The sequence below is a fragment of the Sorex araneus genome, chromosome 1 (assembly GCF_027595985.1).
Source record: "Sorex araneus isolate mSorAra2 chromosome 1, mSorAra2.pri, whole genome shotgun sequence".
Classification (NCBI taxonomy): Eukaryota; Metazoa; Chordata; class Mammalia; order Eulipotyphla; family Soricidae; genus Sorex; species Sorex araneus.
In genome coordinates this window covers 393108326-393121930 of record NC_073302.1, presented here as the reverse complement: position 1 = coordinate 393121930, position 13605 = coordinate 393108326, and the positions used below count along the sequence as shown (strand labels likewise).

The 13605-nt window shown below is 40.6% G+C and overlaps 1 protein-coding gene across 4 annotated transcripts in view; it reads left to right on the top strand.

The window, feature by feature from the left end:
• The window catches only part of CROT (carnitine O-octanoyltransferase), a 41826-nt gene that overhangs the window by 22183 nt on the left and 6038 nt on the right, over positions 1–13605 (top strand). For all 4 annotated transcript variants that reach the window (XM_055134953.1, XM_055134944.1, XM_055134938.1 and 1 more), the window contains exons 11-16: positions 330–437; positions 2909–3039; positions 10026–10149; positions 12485–12563; positions 12650–12743; positions 12857–12976. In XM_055134953.1, coding sequence (XP_054990928.1) covers positions 330–437; positions 2909–3039; positions 10026–10149; positions 12485–12563; positions 12650–12743; positions 12857–12976 — 656 coding nt within the window. The remainder of the gene's footprint in view (positions 1–329; positions 438–2908; positions 3040–10025; positions 10150–12484; positions 12564–12649; positions 12744–12856; positions 12977–13605) is intronic.

Genomic DNA, 13605 nt, shown 5'->3' with positions numbered 1-13605 from the left:
CTTCTTACTGTTTTTGGCATATCGAATACACCATGGGTAGCTTGCCAGGCTCTGCCCTGTGGGTGCAATACTCTCTGTAGCTTGCTGGGCTCTCTGTGAGGGGCTGAGGAATCAAACACGGGTTGGCAGAGTGCAAGGCGAATAATGCCCTACCCGTTGTGCTATCTCAATATGCCAAAAACAGTAACAGTAAGTCTCATAGTGAGAGACATTACTGGTGCCCGCTCGAGCAAATCGATGAGCAACGGGATGACAGTGACAATGAAGTTCAAGAAGACAAGAAGACAAATCTTCTTGATGTACTGTTTTAAAGTCTTCCCTATTTACAGGGTTCAGAAAAAGTGCGGGATATACCACTTCCAGAGGAGCTTGTTTTCACTGTGGATCAGAAAATATTAAATGATATAAACCAAGCTAAAACTCAATATTTAAAACAGGTATATTTTTGTTTTCATATTTATGGGTGCTGCTTTAGTAGAAAAGAAACAAATAGTGAGATTGTAACCCAAACATGAACGCTTGTAACTATCTCACAGTGATTCAATAAAATAAAAAAAAAGAAAAGAAAAGAAACAAATAATTCACACCAGAAACTGTATCAGTAAATTAACATAATCTTACAATTCTTGAGCACATTTCATCATGATGGATATATATACAGGTTTTCAAGAAGTTGAAAGGGGTAAGAGAAAATAATTTAGAAGAGTGTTCTTCAAATGTGGCTCCTTTCATAGACATTCCTGGGGAAAGGAAATGCATGTTTTCTGTGTTGTTCAAAATTTTATGTTATTCTACAGTAGATGACTTGAATCAAACTACTACAGGATTACCTGTAGTCACCTCATGTAACTGAGTGTGCCAACATGCTCTTCTGGTCCTGTGGCACCAAGTGAAGACCTGTCAGACCTAACTTTTCATGTGGAATTGTTCAAATGTGTTCTCAGAGCATTCAGAAAATTGTTAAACTTTTCTTATGAGATCTCAAAGTTGTCAAGGTTTAGATCATTGGTTGAGAGAAGACTAAGAGAGGATGTGGGTAGGTTTGGAGACCCCATATAAGTGAGTTTAAAAAGCACTCCAAAATAACCCTGTAAAGTCCAACTGAACAAAATTGCCTTATGGGATGTTGCAGAAAACCAGCTATAAATTCATGTTATGGAGTTTAAGATAATCTAGATTGAGAAATACTAGTTTAGATAGAGGACTTTACAGAACAGGGAAAATGCTAAGAAAAATTTGCCAAAATTGTATCATTTGGGTCAGTGATTGAATTCTGATCTCTGACTTGTCAAGGTTATAGAATCTAGCGAGCTAATACAGAAGAAACCCTAGACTGTTCAGCAACGTTCCTGGGCCTGTGGTTTGGGACAAGTTGTTCTACTTCTAGTATCAAGTCAGTAGGGGGAAGCTGAATTTCCCCTTTCTTTAAATTAATTTCGCCCTTTTTATTAATGTATGTACGAACTTTTAAGTAGACAGTTCTTCTAGCTGGGTAAAGGTAGCCCCAGGTCCACTCATCAGGGAAGTGCTATTATCACTGGCAGCAGGATCCAGCTCTCGGCAGGACTGTAGCTTGCCCTTTGCTCTCGCTTTGCTGCAGGACTCCTCTTTGCTTTGGCCACAGAAACAGTTCCCTGCTGGGGCACTTCTTTACTAGATCACTGCAGCATCTTTACAGTCTTTTTTCAAAAAAGCTTGATTTTAAGTACCTTGATTCTGATAATGATAGGATTCCAGCAACACACCTTCCACCAGGTTACCACCCCATACCAACACGCCCCCATCCCTGCCATGGTAAGCTTTGCTATGTAGATCAGTTTTCAGGTTTCGTTGTCATTTAGTCATTTGTTATTTCCTTACCATGTTTCTTTATATTCCACATATGAGAGACATCATTTAAAATATTCTCACTCGCAATTTTCAATGGGAAGGATAATTTTGGCTCTGTGAGCTCTTACAAATAATCTTGAACTTCCTTGTGTCACTGGTGACCAAGAGTAATTGGTAACAAGAGGAATTCTAAGCCCTTGCTTGAAGACGGGCTGTGTCACTCCTGGGTGCTTCTGCAGTGGGGGCAGGTGAACTTGATGGATACAGTTATCTTTGGGGTCAGTGGCTAGGTCACTTGCCATGCACACAGTCAGCCAAGATTTGATTCCAGAGATGATATGGTCCCCTCATCATCCCCAGGAGTACCCTTGAGTACAAAGCCAGGAGTAATCCCTGAGCACCACCAGGTGTGGCCCCACAACAGTAAAAAATGTTTATGTATATTAAGCACAATCATCCTTCCAAAAGTTTTTTGCCATTCACAAACTCTTGATTCCCCTATGGAAATTCTAATGGCAAATATTTCTTGGGATGCAAAAGTCCTCTTTGGAGAGCTGGAGCGAGTATAGGGATTAGGTACATGTCTAGCATGCACTCACTCCTGTTAGAACTCTGGCACCATATGGTCCACTGAGTATTACAAGGTGTAACCCTGGAGGCCCCCAGGAATACCAGGTGTACCACTGGAGCCCCTTCCCTATTTCCACCTCCTACACACATACACACACACACACACACACACACAAACACACACACACACAGAGAACTACCAGGGTGGCCTGCCATTGAAACGCAGTCTTAAGTAGCTGAGAACAGCTGGGGGTAGCCCTCAGAGTCCCTGAGATCTGTCTGCTTGGTAGCTGTCCCCCCTAAAACAGTTCTCTATTGCTGCTATATTTATTACTATGAATATAAATTTGTGTGTCATCCAAGCATGACAATTTAAAACATCTTACAAATTATAGCTTTCATGTCTTTATTTAAATGATTACTGTAATGCTAATGATAGTTCGGTTATTGGTGGGGAGTGCTCTCCTTAGGTGATTTATCAGTGTTCCCCTGTAATTCTTTTTGTTAGGCATCTGACCTGCAGATTGTGGCGCGCCCCTTTATATCCTTTGGGAAAAAAGTAACCAAGAAGAACAACCTTCACCCTGACACATTTGTTCAGCTTGCACTTCAGCTGGCATATTTCAGACTTCATGGACGGTGAGGACCATTCATTTTCCATCATCAGAATCTTAAAGTCTGAGAGTATAACTAGCATAGCTATTCCATCCTAACTCCCAGAAGTTTTATTTTCTTTTTATTTCTTTCCCCCCAAATATAATGTGTCCTACTCTGTATTTCAATCAGATATACTGTATATTGATTTATAGTGTCTTTGGTTTTGGTTTAAGGGTAATATTATCCTCCTGTCTTGCATGGAGGGTTGTTCTCCACTTTACTTTTCAAGAAGAATTTCAGTTAGGATTAATATCAATAATTTTTGGTGTTACACTTTTTCAAGGGCTGGAGCGATAGCACAGCCGTAGGGCATTCACCTTTCACACGGCCGACCCGAGTTCGATTCCTCCACTCCTCTCGGAGAGCCCGGCAAGCTACAGAGAATATCGAGCCCACACGGCAGAGCCTGGCAAGCTACCCGTGGCATATTGGATATGCCAAAAACAGTAACAGTAATTCTCACAATGAGAGACGTTACTGGTGCCCGCTCGAACAAATTGATGAGCAACGGGATGACAGTGACAGTGACACCTTTTCAAAGTGATCATTTGGTCTGGGAATTTTGGGGTTAGAAGGTTTGGTTATTAATCTTCTTATTGTGAAGTCCAGTCTGAAATTTTTATTTTTTCCTGAGTCAGTTTTATCCTTTGTGTTACTCAGAATATGCTCATTTTATCTAGGTTATACGATTTATTGGTTATACAGTTGTCGAGAGATTTTGCTTCTTATACACTTCTATCTGCAGTGTTAGCAACAACATCCATTCATAGCTAATTTTAGTAGTTGAAATCTTTTTGTTCTTCATGTAGTAATGGGTCTGTCAAATAATCAATTTTTTATATAAATTTTTTCTATTATACATTTTGCTTATCTTTACTCGAAATTATTTTCTCTGCTAGTATTGGGTTTAGTTTTCTCTTTTTTAAGTTAAAGTGTACAGTTATTGTTTTTTAGCTCCTTTTAAATGTAGACATTTATACCAGTGAATTACTGTCTGAGCATTGCTCTTGCTTTATTCTATAAGATTTTGGTATTTTGGGGGCTGGAGCAATAGCACAGCGGGTAGGGCGTTTGCCTTGCACACGGCCGACCCGGGTTCGATTCCCAGCATCCCATATGGTCCCCTGAGCACCGCCAGGAGTAATTCCTGAGTGCATGAGCCAGGAGTAACCCCTGTGCATCGCCGGGTGTGACCCAAAAAGCAAAAAAAAAAAAAAAAAAGATTTTGGTATTTTGTATTTTCATTTTCATTTATTTCAAAGTACTTCATTATTCCTTTGGGACTTTTACCTTAACAATTGTTTTTTTAATAGTATACCAGGGGTTGGAGCAATGGTACAGCATGTAGGGTGTTTGCTTTGCATACTGCCGACCCAGGTTTGATTCCTGGCATCCCATATGGTCTCCTGAGCACTGCCAGGAGTAATTCCTGAGTGCAGAGCCAGTAGTAACCCCTGAGCATCACCAGGTGTGACCCCAAAAAGCCAATTAAAGAAAAGAAAATGTATCAGTAAAAAGTATAATTTATGCATGTTTGTTTTCCAGTTTTCTTATTATTGGTTCCTAGCTTCATTCTATTATCATTGGAGATGATACCATATGTAATTTTAATTTATTGACTTGCTTTGTGTATCCTGGATAATATTTTACTTTTTGTGGGGTAAGGGACCAGGAGTCCCATAAACCCCCTCCCACTAACGGAACTGGCAGTTCAATGTGTGAGCCTGAGTATCAGTGCTGCTAGGCCCTACAGTGCCGGGGATTATCTGGGTCACCTCATCAGTGCTTGGGACCTGCAGCACTTCAGCTATGATGCTGGGGAACCATGCTACACTGAGGATAGGACCGGCATTGGCCAGGTGCAGTGTATGTGCCTTAAACCCTATAAAACCATGTCTTTAGTTCCTATCTTGGATGATGTTCTAGGTGCAATCGAAGAATTTTTATTTCGCTCTTATGAGTTATATGTTTTAAATTAGTTTTCTATGTATACAATCACTGTATAATCACCAGGTGACTAGGAATCCTGCGGCTCTCTCTCACCACCTGTGTTCGGTGGTCTCTGGCCACTTCCGAAGTCGGGATGTCTGATGCCATGGGTGGATGAAGGAGGAAATGAGAGTCAGGCTGGTTGGTGATCAGTTGCCCTTTATTCCATTCTCCCTGCACACCTGTTTCAATCTCATTAAGCCCTTCATTCCCCTCTCCTCCTGTCTCCCTTGTCATCCCAGCCTCAGTCTCTCTCTCCTCCCTCCCAGCTCCCAGCTTTGGGTGTACCAACCACACCCTGGTCTGGTAGCACAATTAACACACGAAAGCCCTTCCTGACTGCCTTCAGCCAGGGGATCAGCTTAAGGGCAAAATGCCACTTAGGGGTTTTTCTCCTTTCCTTAGTCCAGTAATTTAATTAACATCTTAATTCTACTTCTTAATATTAGTTATTTTGTATGGACACAATAAGACATACATTAAGCTTATATGGCGGCTCTCCTGGGGATATCTCGCTCTAGATCTCAGACTGCAGTGCTCAGGCCAGATTAGTCTTTCCTAACCCTAAGGGTCCTAATCCAGTTGTTACTCTTTGGATCATGACAGAATTTGTCCATGACCATGCTCTTAACTTATAGTTAAGTATTAGGGTACTTGGTTGGCCCATTTCAATACTAGGGTAGCTCACAGCTTGCCCTGGTTCCATCTAGTCCCTTGTCAGGACCCTCCTTTTATGTGCTAGGAAGTAAGGGCAACTGAGGCTTAAGTCAAGAAACCAGATGCCCAGGAGTGAATATCATTGAGTCAGTTAACTCCCAAGTTACAAAAGAATAGCATTAACTGCCTTCCTGTGTTCATACAAAAAGGACATTGCTCTGAATTAAGTATGCAAAGGACTTAAAGAGAAGAGAAAAGCAATATTTACAAGTTAACAGAGCCTGATTAGGAGACAAAGGTGATTGACCAGTTGGGGAAACAGAGCACAGAGAAAGAGGTTACACATAAACAGAGGAATGGGAGTGCCTCAGGAGCACTGTGATGGGAGTAACCCAATAAACCTAAGCTCCCTGTGGCAAGGCAGAAAGGACAAACCAATGTTATCCTACACTATCCATTATTAAAACTTGGAAATCGGAGTCTATTATTATTGTTTAGCTAATTTGTCAATATTTGCTTCAAAGATAATTTTGTTTTGTTTGGGGTCCACACCTGGAAATATTCAGGGCTTATTCCAGGCTCTGTGCTCAAGGCTCAGGGGACCATACTTAGTGCTGGGGATTGAATCTGTGTCAGCCACATGCAGGGCAAGCACCTTAACCACAGCTTTCACCCCGGCCCTGCTTTGTTTTTTAGGGCTCTGTGGTTTAGTGAGCATAACTTTTAAATTATGGTTTCTGATAACGTATACATTTTATTCATGTTGCCTCATAACTTCTTTGATTTAAAAGTATATTCTGTCTTGGGACTGGGGCGATAGTACTGCGGGTGGGGTGCTTGCCTTACACATGGCCAACCCAGCTTTGATCCCCAGGACTGCCTATGATTCCCCACAGGCTCTGCCGGAAGTAATCTCTGACTGCAGAGCCAAGAGTAAGCCCTGAGCACCAGTAGGTGTGACTAAGAAAAACGAATGAAAATAAATAAATAAATAAAAGTCATATATTTAGGGCCAAAGAGATAAGAAGTGTATAGGTGCCTTGCATGTGACTGACCCAGGTTCAATTCCCATATGGTCACCTGAGCGTCAGAGTGATTCCTGAGCACAGAGCCAGGAGTACACCCTGAGCTCTCCCAGGTGTAGCCCCCAAGCAAAACAAGATATATGTGTGTGTGTATATATATTAAAATTAAATATACTGTATATATAGTATACTATAATATATAGTATATTATTTTAATTCTGTTCTTTTTACTTATATTGCTTATCAGCTTCTTTTGTTTTTGAGATTACAATCAACATATTAAAGCATAAATTGGGTTCATTTTACATACCATGGAGATAGTTTTATTAGTATAAACATCCTTCTTCTGTAAGTCTCTGTACCTCCCTCTGTTTTTGGAAGGTGGGGGCTGGGGAGAGGCTGGGCCAAGTCTAGTTGTTCTCAGAGGCTGTTCCTGGCTCTGCACTCAGGTGACTCTCATCAGAGCTGGGGAACCAAATGTACTGCTCATTTGAATCAGAATTGGCGAGATGCACAGCAAATAGCTTAACCCTTGTACTATCTCTCCAGCCCCTGCCTCATTGTTTTGATGTTATCCCATATTACATCTTCCTATCTCATTACCTGATAATATAGTTTGATAATTATTCTGTGCATTTGCCTTTTAAGTTGGAAAAAAATCTTATTAAGCATGTTATTCTGTCCCCGACATTCTTTGGGGTGGAGGGAAGGCACACTTAGTAGTTTTAGGGAATCTACAATTGGATGCATGTGAGGAAAGAACCTTAACCCCTGTACTATATCTCCAGCCCCTCCCACATTTCTTATAAACTGGTGGTTAGATAAAACTTAAAAATAAGAATTTTTAAAATTGATTTTGCTGTTGTTGTTGTTGTTTCATTTTTGAGCACAGTGGGTAGGGTGTTTGCCTTGCACACGGCCGACCGAGGTTCGATTCCTCCATCCCTCTCGGAGAGCCTGGCAAGCTACCGAGGGTATCCCACCTGCACGACAGAGCCTGGCAAGCTACCCGTGGCATATTTGATATGCCAAAAACAGTAACAACACGTCTCACAATGGAGACGTTACTGGTGCCTGCTCAAGCAAATCAATGAACAACGGGACGGCAGTGCTACCCGAAAATGTGCAGTACTCACTCCTGACTCTGCACTCAGGACTCGCTCCTGGCAGGCTTGGGGAATCATACAGGGTGCTGAGGATCAGACCCTGGTCGGTGTGTGCAAGGCAAGTGCCCTGCTCACTGTACTGTCACTCAGCCCCGGCAATGCTGGTTGTCTCTTTGATCCTGTTCAGATTGAAAGTGAGTTTTCAGTTGTCAGAGAACATTTATTGCAAAGTTTCATCACTGATTTTTTCACCCATTTTCTTTTAATTATTGATGATGATTTCTAAGATTTATTTTTTTATTAGACATTTCGGGGTAGTATTATTTGTCATTCATTTTAATTGCTTTCTTTTCAATTTTTAAGGTATTCTTCATGCTTTAAAGCATCATTTTCCCTTTGCCGTTCCACTTTGAAAGGCTCTTGTTCCAACTTAATGAGACTGTTCAGAGCAGCGCTGACAGAAGAGGCTCAGTGTCCCTGAGAGCTCTCAGTACCCTTGTTCAGGCTTGCACACTCGCTCAACTTGATTTCTTTGACTCTGAATTCCAGCCACCAGGAAATTAAGAGACCTTTGTACTTTACATTGCTACATCTTTTCCAAGCCAGGGAAAAGACTTTACTGTGAGGAACTTTATAAATATTACTTCACTCAAGTCTACAGTCGTTCATGTTCTATACAACAGAACTAAAGTTCCAGGAGTCTGTGGTTTTCTATTGATGTGTAACAAAATTTGCCCCAAGACCTGAGTGGTTTAAAACAATAAGCTTTTGTCATCAGACACCTTTTGTCAGAAATGGGATCTTAAGGGCCAGAGTACAGGGGTCAGAGGAACTCGCCTTGCGCACAGGGGACTATGGCTTGATCTACTGAAAATATGAGATCGAAACTGCAACTTGTAGGGATCAGCGTGGGGTGTGTTCCTGTCTGAGGGCTTTCCTGCTAGGGGGTTCCCTTCCCAGCTTGTACTTATTAGCAGGGTTCTGTGATTCCTCAGCTGTTATCAAGAAATTCCCTGTTGTTTCTTCCCATCTGGGTCTCTCTAAAAAATGTTACTTCCCTGCATGACCACTGGCTTTCCTTAAGAGTGAGGACATGCGGGGCCAGAGTGATAGCACAGCCAGTAGGGTGTTTGCCTTGCACGTGGCCGACCCGGGTTCGATCCCCAGCATCCCATATGGTCCCCCAAGCACGGCAGGGAGTAATTCATGAGTGCATTACTCAGGAGTAACCCCTGAGCATTGCTGGGTGTGACCCAAAAAAAGCAAAAAAAAAAAAAAGAGTGAGGACATGCTGGGGGGAAAAACTAAGCTAAGCTAGAGAAGATGCCAGATAAGATGAATAAGTTAGATAAGATGTCAGATAAGATGAGTAAGATAGTTAAGATAGACAGGATGTCAGATAAGATAAGATGGATAAGATTGTTAAGATAGATAAGATGTAAGATAAGAGATAAGATGGCAGCTAAGATAGAGAAGGGACCACCAAGTAAAGGATGCTTGGAGGGCTCGCTCAGGATGGGAGATGTGTGCTGAAAATAGACTATGGACTGAACTTGATGGCCACTTAGTACCTTTATTGCAAACCATAAGACCCAAAAGGAGAGAGCAAAAGGGAATGCCCTGCCACAGAGGCGGGGTGGAGGGGGAGAGATGGGGTGAGGGTGGTGGGAGGGATACTGGGAACTTTGGAGGTGGAGAATGGGCACTGGTGGAGGGATGGGTATTTTATCATTGTATGACTGAAACATAATCACTAAAGTTTGTATGTCTGTAACTGTATCTCACGATGATTCATAAAAGAAAATTATAGCAAAAAAAAAAATGAGAATGCCAGAGAGCAGGGGGAGAGCTTTCTTTGTGAGTTATTTTCAGAACTAACATCCCATCACTTTTTGCTGTGAAGGTCAGGAAGTCCCGCCCTTACTCCAAGTGAGGGATTCTACCCTAGGTTTAAGAGCAGGAGCAGAGGCAACCTGTTCCAGACTCCCAAATATATGACCTGGTGGCATCCAGGCCTAGGAAAAGCCTCCATTCTAGCAGGTGTGTGTATCAGAGTCTTGTTTTGCTCCTAGCAATTGACATGTTGCCTCTTGGTAATGAAAGCTTCAAGTCTGTACATATTATAAAACTTGGTCTCTGACAGCTCTACAAGGCAAACTCCCTCTTTCACATGCTCCTTTTTTCTCCCCAGTCCTGGTTGCTGCTATGAAACAGCTATGACGAGATATTTTTATCACGGTCGCACAGAGACTGTGAGATCATGCACAATGGAAGCAGTCAAATGGTGCGAGTCTATGCATGATCCTTCCACCAGCGTGAGTATTGGAAAAGAAAACAATTCACAGAATTTGATTGTGCTAAAGGAAACTGACCCTCAAATAACTTCTTTGCTTCAGTTCCTCTGGATTAGAAGAATACTTCACATATCTTTTTCCTTAAAGTTTTCAAATTACTTGTCCATTAGCCAGTAACACATACAGTTGAAAAAGAATAAGAAACAGAGAAGACATAAGTAATAACTCATTTCTATTATTTTCTTGGAAAGTATCTTGGTTTGAGCTGGAGAGATAGTACAATAGGCATGGCATTTGCCTTCGACACAGCTGACCTAGGTTCAATCCCTGGCACCCCGTATAGTTTTGAGCCTGCCAGGACTGACTGCTGAGCACAGAGTCAGGAGTAAACCCTTAGCACTGCTGGGTGTGGCATAAAAAACAGTACAACAACAAAAATATCTTGGTTTTCTGCAGCATGTCATTTCTACCAACCTACCTTGGGAATAATACTAATAAGATGCAGACTCTGTCGATTTCTTTTTCTTTTAAATAAGGATAGAAAATTTTGTTAAAAATAGAAAAAGCTATCAATTACTTTTATTCTTTTATTTTAATTTTTTTAAATTTTTATTTATTTATTTATTTATTTTTTAATTAGTGAATCACCGTGAGATACAGTTACAGCCTTACAGACTTTCGTGCTTTTCAGAGATCTTCCTTTTAAAAGTAATTGCCAATGAGGGATGGGTACTCGATCATTGTCAATTACTTTTAAAAGGAAGCTCTCTTTTTTTTTCAGTATTTTTTTCTTTTTTTTTTTTTAATTTATTCTTTTATTGAATCATCATGTGGAAAGTTACAAAGTTTTCAGGTTTAAGTCTCAGTTATACAATGCTCAAACACCCATCCGTTCACCAGTGCACATATTCCACCACCAAGAATCACAGTAAACCTCCCCCCACCCCCTCACCTCCCCAGTCCCCCACCTGTGTAACTGATAAATTTCACTTTACTTTGATTACATTCAATATTTCAACAAAACTCACTATTATTGTTTGGAGTTTCTCCCCCCTAAAGTTGGACCTGCTGGAAAGGAAGGTAAAATGATTTCTTTTAAAGAAACTTACTTAGAGATAAATGATGGGGAAGGAGAAAGAGAGAGAGATACAAGTGGAAGAGAGAAGAGGAGCTTCCCCAGAGGGAAGGCGCCAAGAGAACATGTTGCAGGGGGAGATGCTGATGATTCTTCAGGGTAGAGAATATGCCAAAAGGAAGCTCCCCTTCCTCCTCCACCACCTCCTCCTCCCATTTTCCTCCCCTCCTCTCCTTCTCCTCCCAGTCCATTTGTATTATTTTCTAAGAAAAGTATTATTTAGTCATACAATGTTCCGGCACCCATGCCTTCACCAGTGTATTTTTAATTTGGGCAAGGTTGAACTTTTTTGAAATCAGATTGTTGTTAATCATATTGTAGAACCAGAACAGATGTATATGTTTTGTACTTTGGGGGAGAAGCAATGGGATAGTTCTTTTCCAGTACTATTTTGATATTTCATTAGCTTCTGTAATTTAAATATACCTATCTAAATTATATAGTTAATATATGACATATTATTTCATACGTATATTCAGTTTTATAGAATTGCATACTATTTTTAAAACTTTATTGAATCACTGTGAAATAGTTACAAGCTTTCATGTTTGGGTTACAATCTCACAATGATCAAACACCCATCCCTCCACCAGTGCACATTCCCACCACCAATATCATGGGTATACCCCCCTTTTCCACCCTCCCCCTGCCTTCATGGCAGACTATTTTCCCCATACTCTCTTTCTACTTTTGGGCATTATGGCTTGCAACACCGACACTGAGAGGTCATCATGTTGTTCCACTGTCTACTTTCAGCATGCATCTCCCATCCCAACTGGTTCCTCCAGCCATCATTTTCTTTTCATTATTTAATCTCTTCTCTATTCCATCTGCCTTCTCCCCTTTGCTCGTGAAGCAGTCTTCCAGCTATGGGGTAATCCTCCTGGCCCTTGTATCTACTGCCCTTGTGTATTAGAATTGCAGACTTAATACAACTGTGCTTTAAATTTTGAAACACTACTTGCTTTTGTTCACTGTTAGTGGTCAGTTTCCATTATTAATAACCCTGTTTTCCTGTTAAGGGAAAACAAGATAAACAACATATATGAAAGAAAGACAGCAGAAGAACTAAGAAAGAGATATAGAATATTTATCCAAAGGTCTTCTTAGTAATCCTTTTTCCTTTCCCAAATCATGTAAACCCAAATTATGTTGGACTCAGATATTTTGTTTGCTTTCTGTACACCTTGTTATTGAAATTTCCCTTGATTTTTCTCACAGCTTCTTGAGCGGCAACAAATGATGTTAACAGCTTTTGCAAAACATAATAAAATGATGAAAGATTGTTCAACTGGAAAAGGTACTATGCTATAATTGTTCTGGCATGAAACATTTATCTATATTGAAAATCGTTCTCTAACTTCAGATGTTGGGCTTAATTTGCAGGGTTTGACCGTCATCTTTTAGGTTTATTGCTTACAGCAAAGGAGGAGGGGATCCCAGTTCCAGAACTCTATACAGACCCACTTTTCTCCAAAAGGTAACATAATAAAGTGTGTCATAACTTCACCAATCAGGTCTTAGACACCCCCATTGAATGTTAAAGACTCCTTAGTTATATATCCTTAAATGTCCTTTCTTTATGTCACACAGTGGTGGAGGTGGAAACTTTGTTCTTTCAACAAGTCTTATTGGTTATTTAAGAGTGCAGGGATTGGTGGTCCCCATGGTACACAATGGCTATGGATTTTTCTACCACATCAGAGATGACAGGTGAGTGTGCTCTTTGTAATGCTGCTGTGCTCTAGAGTGAGACAGCTGTCATTTTAAATACCTTTTCTATATTAAGATTGCCTTGTCTCCTGCCACTTTCTATATAGGTAACTGCTTTTCCTATTTATGTATTTAGTGTATACAATACATATATTTTTATCTATCCTGCTTTTGAGACATTTGTAAAAGTACTCCTTTAAGGCTTTTTGTGCAGAAAATCATTTATGGTTGACCCAGTGATATCATTGTCTTCAAAACTCAGTATGTATAGAAATATATTTTTTTCTACCCAAAGTATTTTATGGGAAGTTCAAATAAATTTGTGACCTATAAATGTATGATAGTTCATGCATGGAGTTATGATAGTTAACTAAGAGAGATGTATATTTATGAACACTTTAGTCAATTCCCCACTGACCATCACTTCCCCAACTCACCTACTGTGACACAGTTCTCCAGCCACTGGCCTTCTGCCACTGACCTTGGAACATCAGAGCAAGTTTTGTCCAGTTATTTGCAGTTCTGATTTCCTCGGCTCAGTAAATGTACTAAGTTTGATCTCACCTCTCCAGCCCTGATAGGTATAATCAGAGATCACTCCCTTACTTACTTCATCCAGGTATTTGTTG